The 20,023-nt window shown below is 38.6% G+C and overlaps 2 protein-coding genes across 3 annotated transcripts; one reads left to right on the top strand and one right to left on the bottom strand.

The window, feature by feature from the left end:
* The first annotated feature begins 83 nt into the window (after window positions 1-83).
* Window positions 84-8,696, top strand: dclre1a (DNA cross-link repair 1A (PSO2 homolog, S. cerevisiae)). Of its 2 annotated transcripts, XM_067488808.1 has the most exons (9): window positions 84-751; window positions 1,325-2,692; window positions 2,781-2,914; window positions 3,840-3,958; window positions 4,379-4,522; window positions 4,765-4,910; window positions 6,162-6,316; window positions 7,155-7,296; window positions 8,070-8,696. In XM_067488808.1, exons 1-9 carry the CDS (start codon window positions 370-372, stop codon window positions 8,228-8,230), a joined length of 2,751 nt encoding a protein of 916 aa, XP_067344909.1. In that variant the 5' UTR covers window positions 84-369; the 3' UTR covers window positions 8,231-8,696. The 2 variants fall into 2 exon arrangements, with proteins under 2 accessions (XP_067344909.1, XP_067344910.1); XM_067488809.1 differs by lacking the exons at window positions 7,155-7,296; window positions 8,070-8,696 and having other exon boundaries at window positions 4,765-4,923; window positions 6,162-6,294.
* A 2,418-nt stretch (window positions 8,697-11,114) lies between these two features.
* Window positions 11,115-20,023, bottom strand: LOC137106115 (pleckstrin homology domain-containing family S member 1-like). The gene is made up of 17 exons (XM_067489132.1): window positions 19,913-20,023; window positions 19,487-19,524; window positions 18,937-19,034; window positions 18,731-18,849; window positions 18,500-18,634; window positions 17,910-17,985; window positions 17,786-17,815; window positions 17,367-17,420; window positions 17,036-17,107; window positions 16,864-16,944; window positions 16,424-16,470; window positions 16,274-16,324; window positions 16,063-16,185; window positions 14,570-14,689; window positions 13,794-13,889; window positions 12,699-12,834; window positions 11,115-12,593 (listed from the first exon to the last, which is right to left on the bottom strand). Exons 2-17 carry the CDS (start codon window positions 19,509-19,511, stop codon window positions 12,522-12,524), a joined length of 1,335 nt encoding a protein of 444 aa, XP_067345233.1. The 5' UTR covers window positions 19,512-19,524; window positions 19,913-20,023; the 3' UTR covers window positions 11,115-12,521.

Here is a 20,023-nt window from a genome sequence, read left to right as displayed (position 1 = left end):
TCCTGCAATTATCGGAATTAATACCATTATGGAAGTCAAATCTTGACCGATTTGTGGAAAGTGCTGTTCGCTGACGTGAGTTGATTTTACTACATTTACCGTTGCATTGTGGCGGTAAGTGCTAACATCATGGAGGAACCATAAAGTTCGTTTACTACAAAATGAGCTCCATATCGTAATCAATAAGTATAGTTAATGAACGGCTCTTACGGAGACGCATATTTTCTCATTGTCAAGTAGTCTGTTCGTAGTAGTTCGTTTTACGTTAACGTTATAATCTGCAGCAGCGGGATGTTCTCATTGTGTAATAACGAGGGTTCTGGGGACATTACTAAAAGACATTAAGGACGTTCAACTCTGTTGCTCCAAATGTCAAAGAAGGACGACTCTGAAAATGACATTTGGGACTATAAACCTCTGGGGAAGAAAACGAAGAGACATAATTCACCATCTGTAACTGTGCCAAAAAGAACGTGTACCCTCAGGAAAACACCCAAGAGAGATAAGTCACCTGCCCGGAATGTGAGGGTCAAAGCAGCTAATAGGGAAAAGTTAAGTAACGTTACTGTCAATGCAGACGGACATGGCAGCGTTGAGACTAAAGACACAGTCCAGCGTGCGGTCGAGGCTGAGGGACCATTTGCTGGAGACTTTTGCCCCGTGTGCCAGATGCCCTTTTCCATCTTAGTGGTACAGACTCAAAGATGGCATGTGACTGAATGTCTTGACATCCCCAGGGACAAATGCCAAGGTACAGACATGCCTATCATTTCATCATTCATCCTAAATTATAGGAATAATGAGGTGCAGGTGCATGTATGTGTTTTCTTGTTTTGTTTCAGAAGTTCTTTATACATTTTGATTAAATATCCGACTCACAGAAAAAGGTAAAAAATAAACCAAACAAAACTACTCTAAATCAATACAGGAGAACCTTTGATTTCCTGGCTTTTCATTCCTGGGACGATCAAAGCTCTAAAATAATGAATCCAACTTTTTCCATAAAGCCACTTGAAAGTATCCTTAATTAGGATTAGTTTGAGATCTGTCAAATCTACTTCAGAAATCAAACGTAAAGAACCATACCTGACATCAGTGGCTACACTTGAAATGGCAGACGCCAGTTTTATATTTAAAAAAGTACCACACACACTGAAGTTGTGTTGAGATTGGTGTTTGTACATGGTTTCTGATAAATACATTGAGTTATCTAAACCGAAAAGTACCACGAAGTCTTTAAACATGCAACTGTTTTCACAAATTCTGTATTTAGGTGCTTATGAATAATCATTCCCTTCCTTACATATTTAATCTGTTTTTACAGAATGTCCAGATGGTCTCCAGTGCTCCTCCACCATTCCAAACCATTTTAAGAAATTTAACCACACACTCCTTGCCCACAGTCGAGCAAACAGCGACACAGCCTTCCTCACGCTGTCCAACAAAAGAGGGGACACTGGGGAGACAAGTCTCAGTTGCCTCCCAGAAATGAAGAAGAATGAAGTGGATAGCAATAGTTCACACAATAGTGGTGTCAGTTTTTCTGCCCTGCCTGATTATAATGCCTCCCCACACAATAATCACACTGGAACACCTCTGTCCAAGTTTCCAAATGGCCTTTTGTTACTGCGCTCTCCTGGCCCAGAAGATTGTAAGAAAAAGAAAGGATGGTCATGCTCCACTAAAGGTCAAAAATCTATCAATGATTCCCAAGAATATGACACAGAGCTTTCCTCAACTCCTGTCAAGACAGAGACTGTAGAACAAACTTGTGAAACTTTTCAAATAAGTGAACTTTCCCATGACAACAATAACGAAATATCCTACTCTCCTCTTTCTGAATTCCCTGCAGAGAAGGAAGTCCATAACAGTGATTGTAGAAAAGCCCTTTTTAATGAGGATGCCTTCAAAAATAAAGGTGACGATTCAATGGTGCTGTTCAGTGATGGTTTCTCAAGTGAAGATGAGGTCTTAACTCAATTTATAGATAATTTAGATACCACTAGTGCATCAGTAAAGGTCCAGCCTTCCACAAACACGCAGCTGGAGTCTGTTACCTCATTAGTACCCACTAATCAGCTGCCTGCCTATAGAGTTAATGAAAACAGAGCTCATTCCACAGGCAACAGAGAAGTTTATGGGAAAGCTACTAGTAAGTGTTGCACACAGTCTCCGCAGAGTGTTGTTTTAGATCGCCTGAGAGAAAATCTTCTAAACTCGGGCAACTTGCATTCCAACAACTTGAATGACAATATTCAATCAGAGCCAGTTAATCAAGTGTCTTCAACTCAAACCTCCAACATCCAAAGGTCTCGCACCATGCCGGCTCAGAAAACCCAGAGCAAGGCAGGTCAGACCTCCTGTCTTAAGCAGACTGATATTGGTGTATTTTTTGGCATCAAACCTCTCAAGGAGAAAGAGAAAGAAGCTGAGAATGCAGCCTCTGTGTCAACGCTTGGACAGAACTCAGGTCAGAGACGACAAAGGAGAGACAGGCAGAGGACGAGTAAGGCTGACACAACGGTAGATAACTCACTTGACACAGTAACTGCAGATAGTAGTGATGTAGCAAATGCTCAGGGAGAAGCATGGACAAATGAGACCAGAGGATGGAGGAGGAGGAGGAGGAACCAAGGGACTGCTGATGAAAAAATGGAGTTACCACTTTGCCCATTCTACAAGAAGATTCCAGGTCAGTGAGTGACTGTTAAAATATTGATGCATTAAATTAAAACAATTTTTGTGTTTCTAATCTTAGTTATTTGTTAAATTTTGTACAGGCACAAAATTTGTCATAGATGCGTTTCGATATGGAGCGATCAAGGGCATCACTGCTTACTTCTTAACACATTTCCACTCAGACCACTACGGTGGGCTGACCAAGAACTCCACATTTCCAATCTACTGTAACAGAGTAAGACAAGTTTTGGCTTTGTCAGCATTTTATTAGCACTTGAAGAGGGGTACTGATCAAGATTAAGAGGTGTGAAGTTATAGTTGTGGTGTTTATAATGCCTTTCTGTGTAATGGATAACTGCGTGGCTCCTCTCCCAAAGTGCACGCAACAGCCAGTGGGAGACGAAACAGAGCCCAGCTGAGGTGAGACATCCAGGTCAATAAATTAATTGGCAATTAAAGTATTTTAAGTCTTATACAAAAGGTCTCTGTATATTATAGCTTAGCTGTAGCTGTGGCTGCTCAACAGAGAGAGCAGACAGAGGATCCGTGATTGATGGTGACCAATAAAGTAGTAACCTCACTAAATACTAACCTCACTCTATTAGCTATCCAGCATAAAAAAACGTTGATAAAAGAGGCCAGTTCTTCAGTCAAATGGGTCATGATGTATCACTCCTTGTTCTCTGCAGATTAAAACTAAAAACAGACTTACAGTGACTTATTGGGACTCCACAGGGGGTTTGCTTATTTGGTAGGTCACAGAAAATCAACATGGCCACCAGGAGGGTCATACAGTAGCCCAGAAAAGTTTGATCAGAATTGCTGAGGATATTTACCAAGTAGATTTGAAGTGTATTTTAGGCGAACGACACAGTGGACCAGAACGTGATGAGCTGATTTTTAGTGAAGGCCATACTTGTGTTAAAACCTAATCTTTAAGCAGGCTGTACAAATTAGAGGGATTTAAGATCTATCAGTTTGGGTGGGTGGGGGTACTTATTTGTTTGCAATGTGTAGCACAATAAAATGTTTAATTTTTTTATTTTTTTCTGACCTTGGTTCATCAACTGCAGTGTCGGATTTGGATTGATTACACTGGTGCTGAATCACTATGAATAAACCAGAGACCGAAGTTACTAACAGTTGCCTTTCCTGATCAGATTACAGGAAACCTGGTGAAGAGCAAGCTGAAGGTGGCAGAGCAGTATGTCCACATCCTCCCCATGAACACCCAGGTCGTTGTGGAGGGAGTCGGAGTCATCCTCCTGGAGGCTAACCAGTGAGTCATGCACCCAACATAATATCCTGCTGCTAATCAGTGCTTATTTACTTAGTACTGGGCACACAGTTTAAATTTAGGGAGTGTTTCATAGTCAGAAAGCTGGACCAGCCACTGATTTTTAAGTTAATCTTTGGCTTGTAAAGCTGGTAATTAGGACACACTAATAACAATATGCATGTATGCATTATAAAGGAGGACATTGATATTCAGTGAATTGCACAGCAGTAATTTCCTGTTCAGAGCCCTAAGCTGCCTCGCTGTCTTTTCACTTCAGTTTTTTGAGGTAGAAGTTTATATCACTGCTTTTGACTGCAGCACTAAATACATTTGTGATCTTCAGTCTGTGAGGCAGAATAAGTGCTGACAACGTACAACATTTTGTCCAGCTCCACATTTAATCTAGATCTGTTCTAACAGTTGTCCAGGAGCTGCAATGCTGCTGTTCCTCCTCCCCGATGGACAGGTTGTCCTCCACACTGGAGACTTTAGAGCTGATCCCTCGATGGAAACCTATCCTGAATTACTCAGCTGCAGGGTGCAGACACTTTACCTGGACACCACGTAAATACATATATATATATATATACATATCTTTGACCATTTTTCATCAATCAACATGGATCAATATTAGCTATTACATAAACATATCATATCAACCATTACTTGATGCTTCCCCAGATTCAGCTTTAGTGCCATTTTATGTTCACAACTCCATGTCTTCAGTCTTTTAAAGAAAAGAACTCTGTAAACCCTGAGGTGAACCCTGAGGAAACTTTTCAGTATAAGCTCTCTTATCTTTGTAGCTATTGCAGCCCTGAATACACCTTCCCCAGACAGCAAGAGGTCATCAACTTTGCAGCCAGCACAGCCTTTGAATTGGTAACACTCAGTCCCCGTACGCTAGTGGTGTGTGGATCCTACTCCGTGGGGAAAGAGAAGGTGTTTCTGGGTACGTGTTAGAGGTAATGCTTAAACTGTACATGTTCTGCCTAAAATTAGCAAGTGTGTGTAGGAGTTTCATTTTTTCATGTATTTTGTTTTTTATAAATTGTTAGTCATTCCAAGATTAGCAGTTTGTTGTGCTGTTTTTGAACACCCCCCCCCCCTGTTAACAACATTCATGATGGTTGACAAGAGACACGTTTAGTGTTTTTAATGGATGAATAGATACTTAATCTTGAATTCTGGATTTTCATTTTCTAATGTATTTTCTTTTAGGAACAGTGCAGCTTAACATTGTTAGAGCTAAGCAACTGATGGGGTGTATGTGTGTGTGGCATATAGCAAAAATCTAATTTGCAGCTCCTGTCCCTGGTTAGGCTTTTAGAAAACAAATGACAAATAAAAAAAGAAGGTAAAAACAAGAATCTATATGTGTATACAGACATTTTTGTGAAAGTGTATGTGTGCACAATTCCAATATAAACTTGACCATTGTGGATCCAGCTAATCAACAAAATGAGTCAGCAGTGAGAGAATAGAAATATTACCATTATATGGTACCACCAGCATCAACTAAATGTCTGAACCGATGGTTCTGTAACCTTACATTACCTTCTGACATTTCCTCCCTTTCAAAAGTCTTCAGGTAATATGTGTAGAATCAACACAGGAGAGGTTTGAAGAATATTGTAATGGTCTGTTTTGGGAAAAGAGCTGCCTAATATTATATTGCCTAATGTGGAGGCAAACAGTCCTTAGATGACGTGCATGAATAATTGTCTTTTGGTACGGTGAAGTACTCAAAAACTAATACTGTCCTCACAGATTGAACAGCACGCATTCATCCTCTAATCACCTTTGCTTCAGCGAGCTCTGCATGAAATTGCAACCAAATCGAGGGCTGACTTAATAGATTGTATGGCTGTGCTCATCCACTCTGTTCTCCTCTTTGTACACACACTTTACAAGGCAGTGACTATGATACAGTTCAAGTGTTTTTTTGTTTTTGTTGTTGGTTTTATGTATTTATAGAAATGCATTTGCAGCCATTAGTTTGTGAAATGTGTTCCAGGGAGGCTGTTGTTTTTTTGTCCTTAAACCAGAGTTCTTCCTTGATGGTTAATTTCAGTTTGTAACAATAAAATGTAGAATTTGTCAGCGGGATGGGAAGGCAAACTGCAAGGGGTTGTTTAACTGCAAGTACACACTGTACTTAGTCTTGAAATAAATAGACTGAATTGCTCTGCTTAATTTTTAGCATTGGCAGAGGTCCTGGGGTCTAAAGTGTGCCTCTCTAGAGACAAATACAACACCATGTGCTGTCTGGAGTCGGCACAAGTCCGACAACGTATAACCACAGACTGGAAGGCAGCCCAGGTCCATGTGCTGCCCATGATGCAGCTCACCTTCAAAGTACGTGCAGCAGACATTTTCCCTTAACTGATCTGAAAACACTCATTACGTGACAGTCTGGGCCAGTGTTTCCCTTTTAACGTGTTTAGGAAACGAAGAACATCTGTGGTTGGAGTAAAACAACAACCACATGTATCACATCAGATTATTTGTATCATATGACCTCATGTTCTGATGATAAATATTCAGTATATTCAATATGTTTATCAATTACATTTAATAATAAACTACTTACTGAAGGGAACTTTTATAGCTGCATGTTTTTTCTCAAATGGTCCACAGACCTTTATGGAAACAATTGATTCCAGTTCCTAAACTTTTTTCTAATGTTTTTATAACATCAATATTAACAAAAAGAAATGTCTTCTAACATATCAGTCAACAATTGGAACTTCCAGGTAACTAGATTACTGACTGTACCTCCTGAACAACATCCACTGTGACAAGCATGTAAAAATGAATATATATTTTTTTTTTTTGAAGGCTGCATGTTTTAACTCACTGAGATTTACTCATTAGGTATTGAAATTTGGTATTGAGCAACATGTTTTTTTTGACATTCAATAGTATTGAAGCAATTTGGCTGGTGTCATGAAAATATAGAAATTAAAGCCCAAGCCCTAGAAATCAGGACTTTATTAATGCATGGTATGGTATCAAATCAAAAATGGATTTGATTTCTGTATAACCATAAATAATGATGTAGTTTAGGTTTTATTTAGGATATGGATGAAAATGACCTGCTTACAATGTCTAGAAGTACCTTTTTTTTTTCTTTTTTTTTAATATTTGAATATGAAATCTATGAATTTACCCATCTTCATATTGTTTGGCTCAGAAGCTGCAGGATCACCTGGGACGCTTTTCAGGACAGTATGATCAGCTTGTGGCCTTCAAACCTACAGGCTGGACTTACAGCCAACAGGTGGAGTCAGTGGAAGACATTCAGCCTCAGATCAGTGGAAACATCTCAATCTATGGTACAGAGTAATGTTTCTTCTTTTCTTTTTTCTTTTGGATTATATTTAGTTATTTCTCAGAAAGAATAATACTGCTGAAGAGTGAAGTGGCCTTAAACCCTAGTGCTAAAATGGGTCATGACCTGATTTGGCACTACAGATTTAGCCTGATTTTGTGATAAACACAATCAGCCATAAGGTTTATAATCGACAGAGGCATTTATGAGGCACACGCATGCATAGACTTTCTTTTGTCCTCAGCAGTTTGTGTGTCAATCAGGGAGAAGCCAATTTGCATTCACACATTCTGCCTATGTTTCTCTCCATATGTTATGACTTCTCCTAATACTGTTTTTTGCTTGTGGGACAACTGACTGTATAGTTGAGTAGTTTCTGTTAGACCTGTTTAAAACAGCGGAGCACATCAAACCTGTGAAGGAGGACAAATAATTCAGGAGCTGTCCCGACTAGGTTTTAAAAAAAATAAAAAAATAAAAACGTCCTTGCCCTGGAGAACAGTCTGAGCCTGAGGGTCTTGTTGTTGAGCACCTGATCCCTCTTGTAAGACTTTGCCTTGTTCCCTGTTTGCATGACTTCCCCTGGTTTTAAACATCTGGCTCTGTGACAGTGTTTTACCTCCAACCAAATCACTTGTGTCTTCACTGAGCCGCTCAATTCATACTGGAGAAGAATTATCACAGTGTAAGAGTCAAAACTAAACCTGGGTAACCTTCAGGCTTCGTTCATTTTCATCATTTGAATTAAGTGCCAACAACTCTTTGGTTTGCTTGCAGGAATCCCTTACAGTGAACACAGCAGTTTTCTAGAGCTGAAGCGTTTTGTTCAGTGGCTCCAGCCTCTCAAGATCATTCCTACAGTCAACAGTGGCAGCTGGACGAGCAGGAAGGCAATGGAGAAGTTCTTTAGTGAGTGGCTCAAGGAAACTAAAGCATAACTCTAGCCTATTTATGGGCTAATTGTTTGAGATTGCCTCTGGTGCTCACTGGTACAAAGAGCAAAAACATGTCACTCTGCTCCGAAAGCTGTATTTAAATACTACTTATTTTATTGAAGCTATTTTCATATAACACTTGCAGTGGCATTTCTATGCAGAGCAAGGTAACCATGAAATGTATTCATGACAGCTGACATCAACTCCACTGTACATGTTTTTGAACCAGTTTAACAAAGGTTTTGCTTTTCTCCATTATGGACCTACAATAGGAACCATATTATCCACAAGTACTTTAAATTAAAGCAGTATAAATTGGATGTAGGTCTGTCTGTTATTGTCCATGATTATACCAAGGTTTGTTGCCAGTATACTATCGGTGCTATGACACTGTGCAGTTCCTATTTCCTAATGTTTTTATTTTTTAAATCAAAGTTTGATGCTGGAATAAATATATTTGAAACATTCATTTAACTTGTTCTGCTTTTCCTTTTGCATCATATCAGAAAAGTTATTGCACATCTGGTTCTAGTCAGGCTTAATATATATAGTTCTGATTTTAGTCAGTTAATGCTCAACATTTCTAGATTTTCGTTAAGTCAACAGCTGTACCATTCAAACATGCGTAGCCCCACCGCTCTTTCTGCAAAATGCAGTGTTAAGGAGCAATGCACGGCTTTAAAAAGGGGGGTCTGTGAGATCTAATAATTTGTGCAGGACTTTTCAAAAATGACAGTTCTTCACAGAGTCGTTAAAAGATCTGTCAGTAGTTTATCTCTGAGACAGCAGAGACATGAGCTACAGAGAGAGCACACCTTAAATCCCCATCTCTGTAAAACAGGCTTTTCCCAGAGCTGCTTTGTGGTTTCTCCTTTCATGAACGATTTAAGCTCATCACATCTGCCTGATGTCTGTGTGAGAAAGGGAAACACTCACAAAAAGTTAGGGATATTTGACTTTCGGTGAAATTTCAGGATGCACCTAAAATGCACTATAACCTTTACAGGTGAACTTTAAGTGACCACCTAAAGTTTTGAATGCACCAACGGTTCAATGTTTCGTGACTTATTGCATAACATGCTGTCTGATCCATAAATTGACCATTAAATGTTTTGGTTCAATGACAATTTGTATTTAAACAGTCCTCCTCATCATGCTGTTCACATTTTGACATGCGACAAAGACGACACCATTTAAATGTTTGTTGTGATAAACCCACCACTGTTAGCATTGTTTAATAAATTGAGATGAAGAAATTACCATTGCATGCTTCTACTTAAAATCCATACTTTCAATCTTTTACGTTTCAAGTTAAACATCCCTAACTTTTGGTGAGTGGTTTATGTTAACAGCATCTAGAGTTTGAACATTCATGGATTGTATCTAAACATATACTGTACATCCACTTCTAGACAGTGTATTAATGGCCTCATACTTTTGCCTGACGTTTTTTTTTAATATTGTACTTGTGTTATTGTGGTTATCACAGGTGTGTTGGTGGCCTCCCCTATAAGTCATCCTCCTTTTTAACTATGGTCTGTACGATATTCCTTCCATTTTTTACTGTACTCTAAGAGATACTGTATGTAATGACTAGGAAATATTTTTGTATCCATTCATGACCTCTGCTTTTCAATATTCTTATCACACATTCGATTGAAGTGCTCTTTTGTTTTCATGGTGTAAATGTTGGCCAAGAAACTGATGCAGATGCAGGTGTGGTCAGACTACAATCCTTTAAACACATTCACTGCAATTGGGGGGATCCTCACTAATTGTCTGACTTTGGAAAACCTTTTGGTTTCATCAGTGATCATTTAGGTGAAGTCTTTTAAATGAGGTGAATCTTTATGCTGTTTGTTATTTTCAGTTGTATATTTCGTGTTCATTTAGAATGCCTTGAGAGATTTGTCTTTACTTTCACGTGTTTTTATTTTTTGTGTCAAAAAGCTTAATAATATCAACTATGATCAACAGTGTTATTAACTATCAAAGATGAAAGCTTCCAAGCTGGATGGTTCTTCTCTATATCTGCTCTGTGTCTCATAGGGTAGGTTGGTGCTGAGTGGTTAGCAGTTCCACCTCAGCTCACTTCTTAGTTGATGCTATGTTTTTTCTGGGTGGGGTTGGCCTGTTCTCGCTGTGATTGTGTGGTTTTTTTTCTGGTAGACACACAGTTAAACTAATGACTTTAAATTGCATGTAGGTGTGAACTTGATCACAAATATTTGTCTGTTTGCCTTTGTGATCCCTGACAGTCTGTCAGAGGTGTACCCGGCCTTTCTCCCCATTGGTGAGTGTTATATCTCACTCATTTGCATCTGTTTCTGAAAAAAAGCTGTCCGGAAGATGTCTACAGATAGTATGTCATCTGTCACATATGTTGTTAGGGTAACAGAATAGCTCCAAGTGGAACGGTATAAGTTTGTTTTCTTAAAAAATATAATTGATCACTTCATAGTGACCATCGTGGCCTGAAGGAGGATGAGGTGCGATAAGAAAAAACTGGAATTTCAGGTTGTTGCACCTGTAAGCATTCAACCTGCTGAGCAAGATACCCCTGCCAACTTTGTATAGATGGTTCTAAACTTCAAAGCAAGTGAATTAACTCAACTCAGCTCAACTAACTCAAGTAAAAAACAAGTTCCTAACAGTTTTAATGGAACTAGTCAAAAATGCAGTTTTGGGAGTTTTAAAAGTTTCAAAATGATACTATATACACATGTAAAGTTTGCAATTTATGGTTCAGTAAAGGTTTAAACTTATTTTCATGGATTTTGGAAATGAAGCAACTGAAGCTGCTTCTGTATATGCAAAAAGAAAAGGTGACCTGTAAAACAGTATTTCTTATAGGTTATATATTCAGAGACAGAAGCTGTTAAAGAAATAGTGTTTTGACAATGTGGTAAAATTTATTTAATGTTAGTTTACAATCAATACATAGTCTCAATACAACTTGAACATTTTTAACAGCACAGCCAACATTGCCCTTTAAAAATGCTTAATTCAAAAATAAAGAATTCATATTTGTTTACATGGCTCTATTAAAACTTGTACACAAGCCTTCTAAAAGCTGATTATGTATTAGTTTTGACAGTATCAGATAATATTGTGTTTAAGCATTTGAAGGGCAAGCTTTGCCTTCTGTGACCACTGGTCAGTGGACATATTTACAAAATATTCTCAGCATAAAGCTGAACTGAGTGTTATTGCACATCAGCTAACAGACCTTGCAGATAATTTAGTTGATGTTGTCTTTAGCACATATCAGTAGGCATAATTCATAAACATGCATTAAACCATCCACCAAATTATATTCAAGATTCGTTCAGCTTAGTGTCCTCAGTTTAGTGAGTCTCAACTTCTATTTCAGATAGGAATAGGTGAACATATCCCAAAGTGCAACAGCATCCTGTCTGCATTTTAATTCAAACCACTGTCCCAGAGGTGTGGATGACACAATATTAGCCTTTACATCTTCTGGTTTTTATCCACTACTAATTAGCTTCAAAGAGTTCTAGCTTTACAGCCATACTGGATGTTGTCAGAATATATTTTATTTGTATGTTTGGATCATGAATGTTGATTGAGAACAGCTTGGCTTATGTGTATCACGACTTCTTCGTATTATCGAACGCCACTTCTCCCTGTCTTTCCTGAGTTCCTTTACTGTAACTGGACTTCAGTTTTTTTAAAGGTTCTGCTGCATATTATGTGAATCTAAAGTGTACAAATATACTTAAAGATTGATGTGTACAGCCCCACCACAAATATGTACAGATTGATAATAGGTACTGATTGGTGTAAAGGGATATTTAAATATTTTACATCTACATTCAAACAGGTTATATTGCTTATTGTACCATTCTTCAACTATACACTTTGCACAGTTTGGACATTTTTGTTTTGGGTTGAAGAGCTCAAGTCCTGATAATGACTTTGACATCATACAAGTGGTATGAGGAAGAGTTCTCCCATTTGCTTCCTTCTACTAACCACTTATGAGAATAAACGTCTTATCTACAGTTAATCCTGCTCTGGTAAAAAATTATTTTGCATTGTCACACACCACATGTTTTTACATACTGTGAGTGTTGGTGCGTGAGATCAGTAAATAGAACATCTTTCATTTTTAACTTTTACCCTAAATTACACAGTTTTTTACTTATAGAAACTATTAGATAGGGCCTTGTAAAAATACTGTTTAGTGAAGTAGTAAAATCCCTGCTAACTGGGCATGAGGCGTCTCAGAGAGTGATTTAAACACCCACATGTTCTGTTACATCTGTGTCAGTCACTCACTGCACAGACAGTTTGGGAAATGCAGAGGCTGGCATTTAGGTAGACGCAGGATGGTCACTTTCACCTGAAAAGAGAAATTCAATTGCCTCTCATATGAACTGCATGGATACATGTAAACGGCAACATCATGGACACTGCCAGTCCATGTCCAAGCAAAAACTGAACGTACCTCATTCTTGAGTGACTTGCTGATAAACATGTTGAACTCCTCCGCACTGCTGACATGCAGATCATTAACGCCCAGAATTTGGTCTCCTTTGTGGAACAGACACACAGTCTGTGGCTGGCCTGTCCAGTCAAACACACTGTGACACACAAAGACAAGATTAATGCTGCAGCACAAGGTGAAGGTGCATAAAGTCCTTGACATTTTATGAATAGAATTTGACTTTAGTGTAATGTCTTGTAGATCTATGTATATGTCATGTGGCTATTACGTCAGGGGCAACTGACTTTATTGTGTGATTTTTTACATTTAGTAGTTGTACTGATAATTGTTACTGTAAATTGTAATATGCTATTAAGATACAGTATATAACAAGATATCTGCCTAACAATTTTCCCATTGCAATTATTAATTCAACCAATCCACTGCGAATGGATTTATTGAAATGCCATAAAAGTATGCAACATGCATCACAATCTTCTAAAAACAGCTGTCACAAAATCAGGCAGTTACAAAGATGTCTGCAAAGTCCAAGAGGCACTGGGAGGTAAAAGGCAGGTTCAAATGTAAGTCGATCCACAATCAGAGAATAACTACGTTCATTGTCTGTTGCTGCAGGTTTAGCGTGTGTCCTTACGCTCGTCTCTATAAGATACGTTGCAGACCTGTTCCGCTATGTTCACTCTTCTGTCTAATATGTATTTTTATGCTTCAAGTCAGTTGTATTTAATTTTATGTACTGGTTTAACACAAATGTATCACAAATTTAAGACTGAATTGAAGTCCTGTAACTGACTTTTAGGAAAATCACACTTGTATAAAAGCTGTTTGCCTTTAGCAGCTAAAGATTTTAATATGAATAATATGAATCGTTGAGTCCTGCAGAAAAGCCTGACATTTCTCAACTCCCAAAAGAGCAAATAAAGACATGCAGCCTCACAGCCAGCACAACCTGATCTGAAATGTGTTTTAAAACATCAGGAGTCTTTCATTTCTTGTGTAAGGACAAACCTGCAGTAGAATAGAGTGGAGTGACACACACATATTTCCAGATACTAGGAACAAAGCAGTCCAATACATGGGATTTTGGGGACTTGCCTCGGTTTTCCATCCACGTCTGTCAGTCTCAGGTGTTTTTTCAAATCTGCCTGCCTCACTTCAATATCCCTCTCCTCCGGGGCAACACGTTCAACGCTTAAGAGAAACATAACAAAAACAACAACGGCAAAAAAATGCATTTTTTTAAAAGGTCTGAACATTTCATTGTTATGTGAAATTGCAGATGCTTGAGATGTGGTGGACAACCACAGAACGGCAGATATTGAGGGTTAATACTGTCTCCTACCCCCATTTCACTGGCATGAGTGTCTGCATAGATAAGGAAATCTAATTATCTTTGAACAACTCATTGAAATTCTGGTTGCATGTACATCTCTAAGTTATTAATGTTTAATGCTAAGAATTGCTTATTCGTCTATTTTTAGACCAAAGTCTGCTTGCGAAACCTGAAGAAACCCCTCTAACTAGTCCAGCAGCATGTCAGCACTGGTCCGAGCCTTTCTCTTTGGGTATTTATGTAGCTGACTCACCTTCCATGGAGTGTTGTCTTTTTTATTTGTTCTCTGTAACTATTACAAAGCAGTTTCTGACTTTTTGTTGCAACAGCACAGATGGTGCCACAGTGGGGGTTTCGAGTGTACTATTTATACTGTATGTAGAGCAACTGTTGAGCGAGAGCACTCATGCTTCACCTTCTGCTTCAACTGATCACATCCCACATAAATCTCTCTAGGGTAGTCAGTTGGTCTCAGTCCTAAAGTTCAAAAAGTACTTCCTCCTTAGCCACATTACTGGATTTGGGGTCAGAATCTCACCTCTCAGAAAAGCTTTGTCTTTCCGGTGTGTGAGCATCTTGTCTCTCCAGCGTCTGTGCGGGAGATGCACCATCAATCTCACTGGAGCTGCTGCTGGAGTCTGATGCCTGTGCTTCTTTTCTGTAAAAGCATGTGGGATCTTAACATCAGCTCTCATGTCTCATTTACATTCAAACATGATGACATGTAATAAAAGACCTTAATGGGACAGTGAGACTTCACAAAAAGAGCTTCTCATGTAGCAGGAGCCAAGGCTTTAGATCTTTATGTTGGCTGCACCCACAGAGGAAAAACACCATCTGGTGGGGGGTGACTAATAGGCAGATAGCATAACAACAGATTTTGGGTCTGTGTTAGATGCCCTTTGATGGACAAACCCCCCCCCTGTGTCAAAAATAACAATGAATTAAGAAAAAATGCTTAATGAAGTGTGTGAGAGCATTTACTCTGCCAAAAACTAAAATGGGCTTGTGTTGATTACGTAAAAAGGATGGCCAGATGAACTTTGTCAACACAGTTCATGAAAGCAGCATGGCAGATGCAAGTAATTCCCAAATCACTGTGGAGATTCAAGAGAAACTCTAATTAAGAGGCACTCTGGAAATGTGTCTTTTGACCCATATGCCAAATGTAATAGAGATGTTCTTCACTGTGGCAGCACAGCACTCAGCCACTTAAAAAGAAATCAGACATCAGCGTGAGACAGAACATATCACGTAGTTTGTCATTATTGCAAGTTTGATAAAGCAAACAGCATAGGAGAGTATTTTTATCCTGGAGATGAAGGCAAGGAAATGCTGGGAGAGGAAATGTGGATGTGAACGCCTGCTGTGCTGGTGATTAACTCAATGGTCCAAGTAAACTGCAAGGTTAAAAGTAATTGGCCAAAACCTGCCCTGTGGAAAACAGAAGATCCGTCATCTCCACAGACACAATACCTAACATTGTTAACACAGTAACAGCCTTGCTGAAGGATCAGCTTTCAAAAGATGGCCGTTGTAATTGACTGAAAACATATTTTCTGATATTAAATGTCTTCCAAGCTTAACTATAGTGGAGTACTCAGGGTTCTCAGGGTTGGCTTCCTGACAGCTTTAAAGCAAGATGATGCAAGTTTTAGTAAGAAGAGACAACACCCTCTTCCAAATTAAAAGCTGACTCATATTCACACATTCTCACTTCACTACATAAAGAGGCTTTCCAGCACTGGCATTACTTGGTCTGGTAGGACTAGTAGTGGATGGCTAATATTATTCAAAATGTAAGCAGTCTCTGAAGTGCCTTTCTTAGGTTCTCGACTCTTCGCGAGTTAAAGCTTCTTGTTGTCATTCAAGGTGTTTGAGCCAACGGCGCCTTGTTTACTTCTCGTGAATAAGGTAGTGTGGTATGCAGCGCTCTGACGAAACATGCTGAACAAAGAGCAGAGGCCACTGACACCAAAGACAAGGTGAAAACTCAAAAATCCAGGCACAGCCCACAGCAAAAAAAGTTACCTGTCTTCAGCGTCTGACTCCTCATCGAACGGAGGCAGTGGGGAAATCTGGGTCTTCATTTTGTCAAAGACCTGAGTGACAGTCCTCATCAGGCTGCCGTTGATAACTGCAACTTCTTGGTCCCTAGAATCATTTGGAACAATTCATTCCTTTTGTTGTCGTTGATTTTCTTTATTTCTTTATTAATTGGCATGCTGTCAATCCAACTTACACTGCTTGTGCCTTCTGGTTATTGTATGCAATTTCCCTCATTGTTGCATATCTACAGAAAAGGAAAAACAATCTTTACCACTGTAGTATTTAAAGTCCTAATTCCAGCATGTATTTCCTTTAATAAAGTGAAGCACTATTAAACACTCACACTGACTCCGTTTTGATGTGACTCACTGAACCATTTTCTTGCTTCACCTTGATTCGAAAACAAAAAAGGGGAAGAAAATCCCAAGTTTTATTAATTACAACAGTTACAATACCTACCTAATGTAGAAGCTGGGTTAGAGTAAGTTGACTATTGGTATTTATAACTGAGGCAATTTGTTGATCAACAGAAATTACATTTCAGCTATTGATGATCAATTAATCGTTTTGATCAGCATCTTTTTTTTCTTCTTCTTCTTTTATTCTCTGATTCCCACTTTTCCAAAGTGAAGATTTGATAATTTACTTTGCTAGGCATAAAAATAAATAAACCTTTGGATTTGGATTTTTGGAGTAAAAGTAAAGTAAACAATTACATGATCAAGCAAGAAAATAACTGGCAGATGAGTCAATATTGAAAATGATTCGTCCTTGTTGACCTACTTTCACTTGTGTCAAAGGTTTTGGATAATCATAGATTGGATTCACAGGCTCTGATGCACGTCTTTTGAAAATATCTTCACTCTGCCAGCAAATCAGAAAGCAATGTGATGACAAGAATAATCCTATCCACTTTTTAAAAGCCCCAACTAATATCCCAGTAAAGAGTACTCACCTTTAGGGCTTCAGTGTTGCTTTCCAAAGCATTTGTGCACGGATCCGACATGGACCGTATTTTTGGTAGTGGCTGGAAAAAGAACAAAGACATTAACACATTATGGCAGAAAATTGCTAGAGTGAAAAGTCCATGTGGAGGATGTGGAGGATGTGGGCTGCAGGGCAAAGCTTTTCTCATAAAGATGTATGTTGATATTTCCCTATAATCCACCCAGCAAAGTGATTGACCTACTGTGTTTGAGTGACATATGTGGTCTCAGGTGGACAGGATGCATGCATTTAGAAATATTAGGCAAATTCATGCAGAGCTTTAGTTGTAATGGACCAACCTTTTGAGATACAGGAGCTGAATTCTTTTTTCGAATAATGGGGTTTGAAATAACCTGGTAGAACATGAAGAGAGGTGTGTTTCATAAAGTCAATGACAGAGATGACTGATGAACACTGGTAAGCTTCACTTGGATTTACCACAAACACTGAGAGAATTGAGACATGAGAATGAGGCAGAAGCTGACAGCAGAAAATAACTGAAAAGTATTAGAAGATAGGAGGGAAAGAGCAAAACAGTAGATGAAATAAAATTTTAAATAAATTAATACAATACATAAAATATGCAATCTCCTATTTGAGCCAGGTCACAGGAAGTGTGAAAAAAAATAATGAAGACATTTAGCAGAATACATTTGTTTCCCTCTCAGAGATGAATCGTATGGCAGTGAGAAACACAGAACAAACATAAAATTTTTACCTCGATTGTTTGCTGGCCATTATACAGTTCCTTTAAGAGTGCGAAAATACATCAAATAATTACTGTCAGTAGCAGTGGCAAAAAATAATCAACCATTGAAAAAAAGACTAAACCCTGAATGTACCTCTGTACTGTGAAATGAATGTGGGCGGTTTTTCAGGGCCTCAAAGAGGTCAGAGAACCAGGAGTCCACCTCATCACTAGAGAAAGGAAGGATATGAAACACTTAGAAATATATATTTGTAGAGTGCACAAATTATGGCTATTGTATTTGATTTAAAATTCAATCCCAAAATCAGACCCAAAGTGGAAAGTGACATTTAGCGACAATTTAGTGTGAGGAAAGTGGAAGGCAAAGCCATTACTTTTTGATAGATTGTTACTGAACAGGAAATCAGCCACGTAATTAATATTGATTGTTTGTGAGAACAAACAGCTTGGGAAAGTGTGTTATGACGTATTTTGAAAGTGTTAGTTGGTTGCTGAGCCTCGATGCACCACAGAGTAACCGACAGAGTCCATGATGTAAACTGGTTTTCTGCCCATGGGTTCTGCAAAAGCATTTATGCACAATCCAAATAATTTTGATGAAAATGGTAAGTTGCTCCCCCACAACGAAATATTCATGGTGTCATAAAATGCACGGACATTAATGAAGAAGCTATAAATTCCATATTTGTGGTTTACGGTGCCCATAAACAACAGCCAACTGACCTGTTCTCCCCAACAAGGAAGTAGTCCCGTTCCAAAGCCCTGATGTAGAGCACACAGGACGGGGAGCACTTGAAGCACTTCTGCACCCAACCCCATCTCTCATGGTGTTGAGGACTCACATGCAACACGGAGATACTGATGAACACAAATGATACCACATGTACTTAGGCCTATAAAAATACAGCATATTTTGTGTGTAAGCTCACGTTCAGTAACTGTGTGACAGCATACTCTGATAAATCAATCCCTCCCAGTGGCCTGTCCTTTTCCTCTTTACTCCTGAAGTACTTCAGTTGATGTTCATGCTCGTTGATTTTGAACAGCACAAAAAAACGCTTCTTCCATGATTTCTGCATGAGGAAAATTATTAAACGAATGATGAGGTTTAAAAAAACTCACACATAAAAAGATCCAATATATTGTGCTGAATCTCTCACCTCTGTCTTGAGACGTTTTTGGGGTGGAGACTTGAACAGGTATCCAGATCGGATTTCTTTTGCATTCCCTACTGGTTTGTAGAACACAGCACTTCCACCTGAGCACAAACAAAAAGGTTATTGTTCTGGCATCATTTACTGAACTTCACAACTTTATTATCCTGTGGGTAATCTCGAAACATCAGGAAATGAGTTTTGTTTATTTAACATGTATTTAATCAGATAAATCCCACTGAAGATAGCAACCTCTTATTCAAGGGAGACCTGGCAAAGACAGTAGCATTACACATTTACACAAAACAATAGAAATAAACCAAACAAATGAACACAGCACAGCATACAGATCGTCTTTGTCAACAAGGTTGAGGAATTAAAAGGAAGTAAAATGTAGCTGAACATAACTTAGTTAGAAAAAATAGTACTGAGAGTCTAGAATACATTTCTTGGGCGTATCAGTACATTTTCTGATATTTTCTGATAAGTTCAGATGCAGGTGGAGGTTTTTACAAACAGCACCGAAGTACCAGGAAAAGCATAAAAATTACACTACCTGCTCTCTTCTGGTTCTTAAGCATCGTGGCAGCACGCCTACACAAAACCAAAACAGGAATCAGTCCCAGTGTCAAAACATCTGAATGGAAATAGTTTCCATTTAAAATGAACAGTAGAAAGTTTAAAAGGGACATGCATGTATCAAAGCAGAGCAGGAGATACTGTATAAGTAAGGTTTGTGTGTACTAATTTAAAAAAAGGCAGAATCTCAAGAAAACTCCACAGCATTACCTACTACACTGTAGTTATTCTTTACACACTTTAGCTCTCACTTTTCTAAAACAGAACCGAACAAGTGTTGAACAGTGGAGAGGTATTAACTTTATTTGTAACATTTGTGTTAAACAGGTAAAATCCCAACAACAAATCGGTCCAACACACGTATTACAAAATGTATACATATAGAAAGGCACAACATGCTTACCTGCAGAGCACCTGCTCAGGTATTCTGCTCTCCTCACTGTGTTTGACTGTAAGTGGAACTCCAGGAGGAAGCTGGAGCTTTTTTTTGTACCTGGCAAACAGTAACAAAGAT

This window comes from Channa argus, chromosome 20 (genome assembly GCF_033026475.1).
Source record: "Channa argus isolate prfri chromosome 20, Channa argus male v1.0, whole genome shotgun sequence".
In the NCBI taxonomy this organism is placed as follows: domain Eukaryota; kingdom Metazoa; phylum Chordata; class Actinopteri; order Anabantiformes; family Channidae; genus Channa; species Channa argus.
This window is presented reverse-complemented; position numbering and strand designations above follow the sequence as displayed.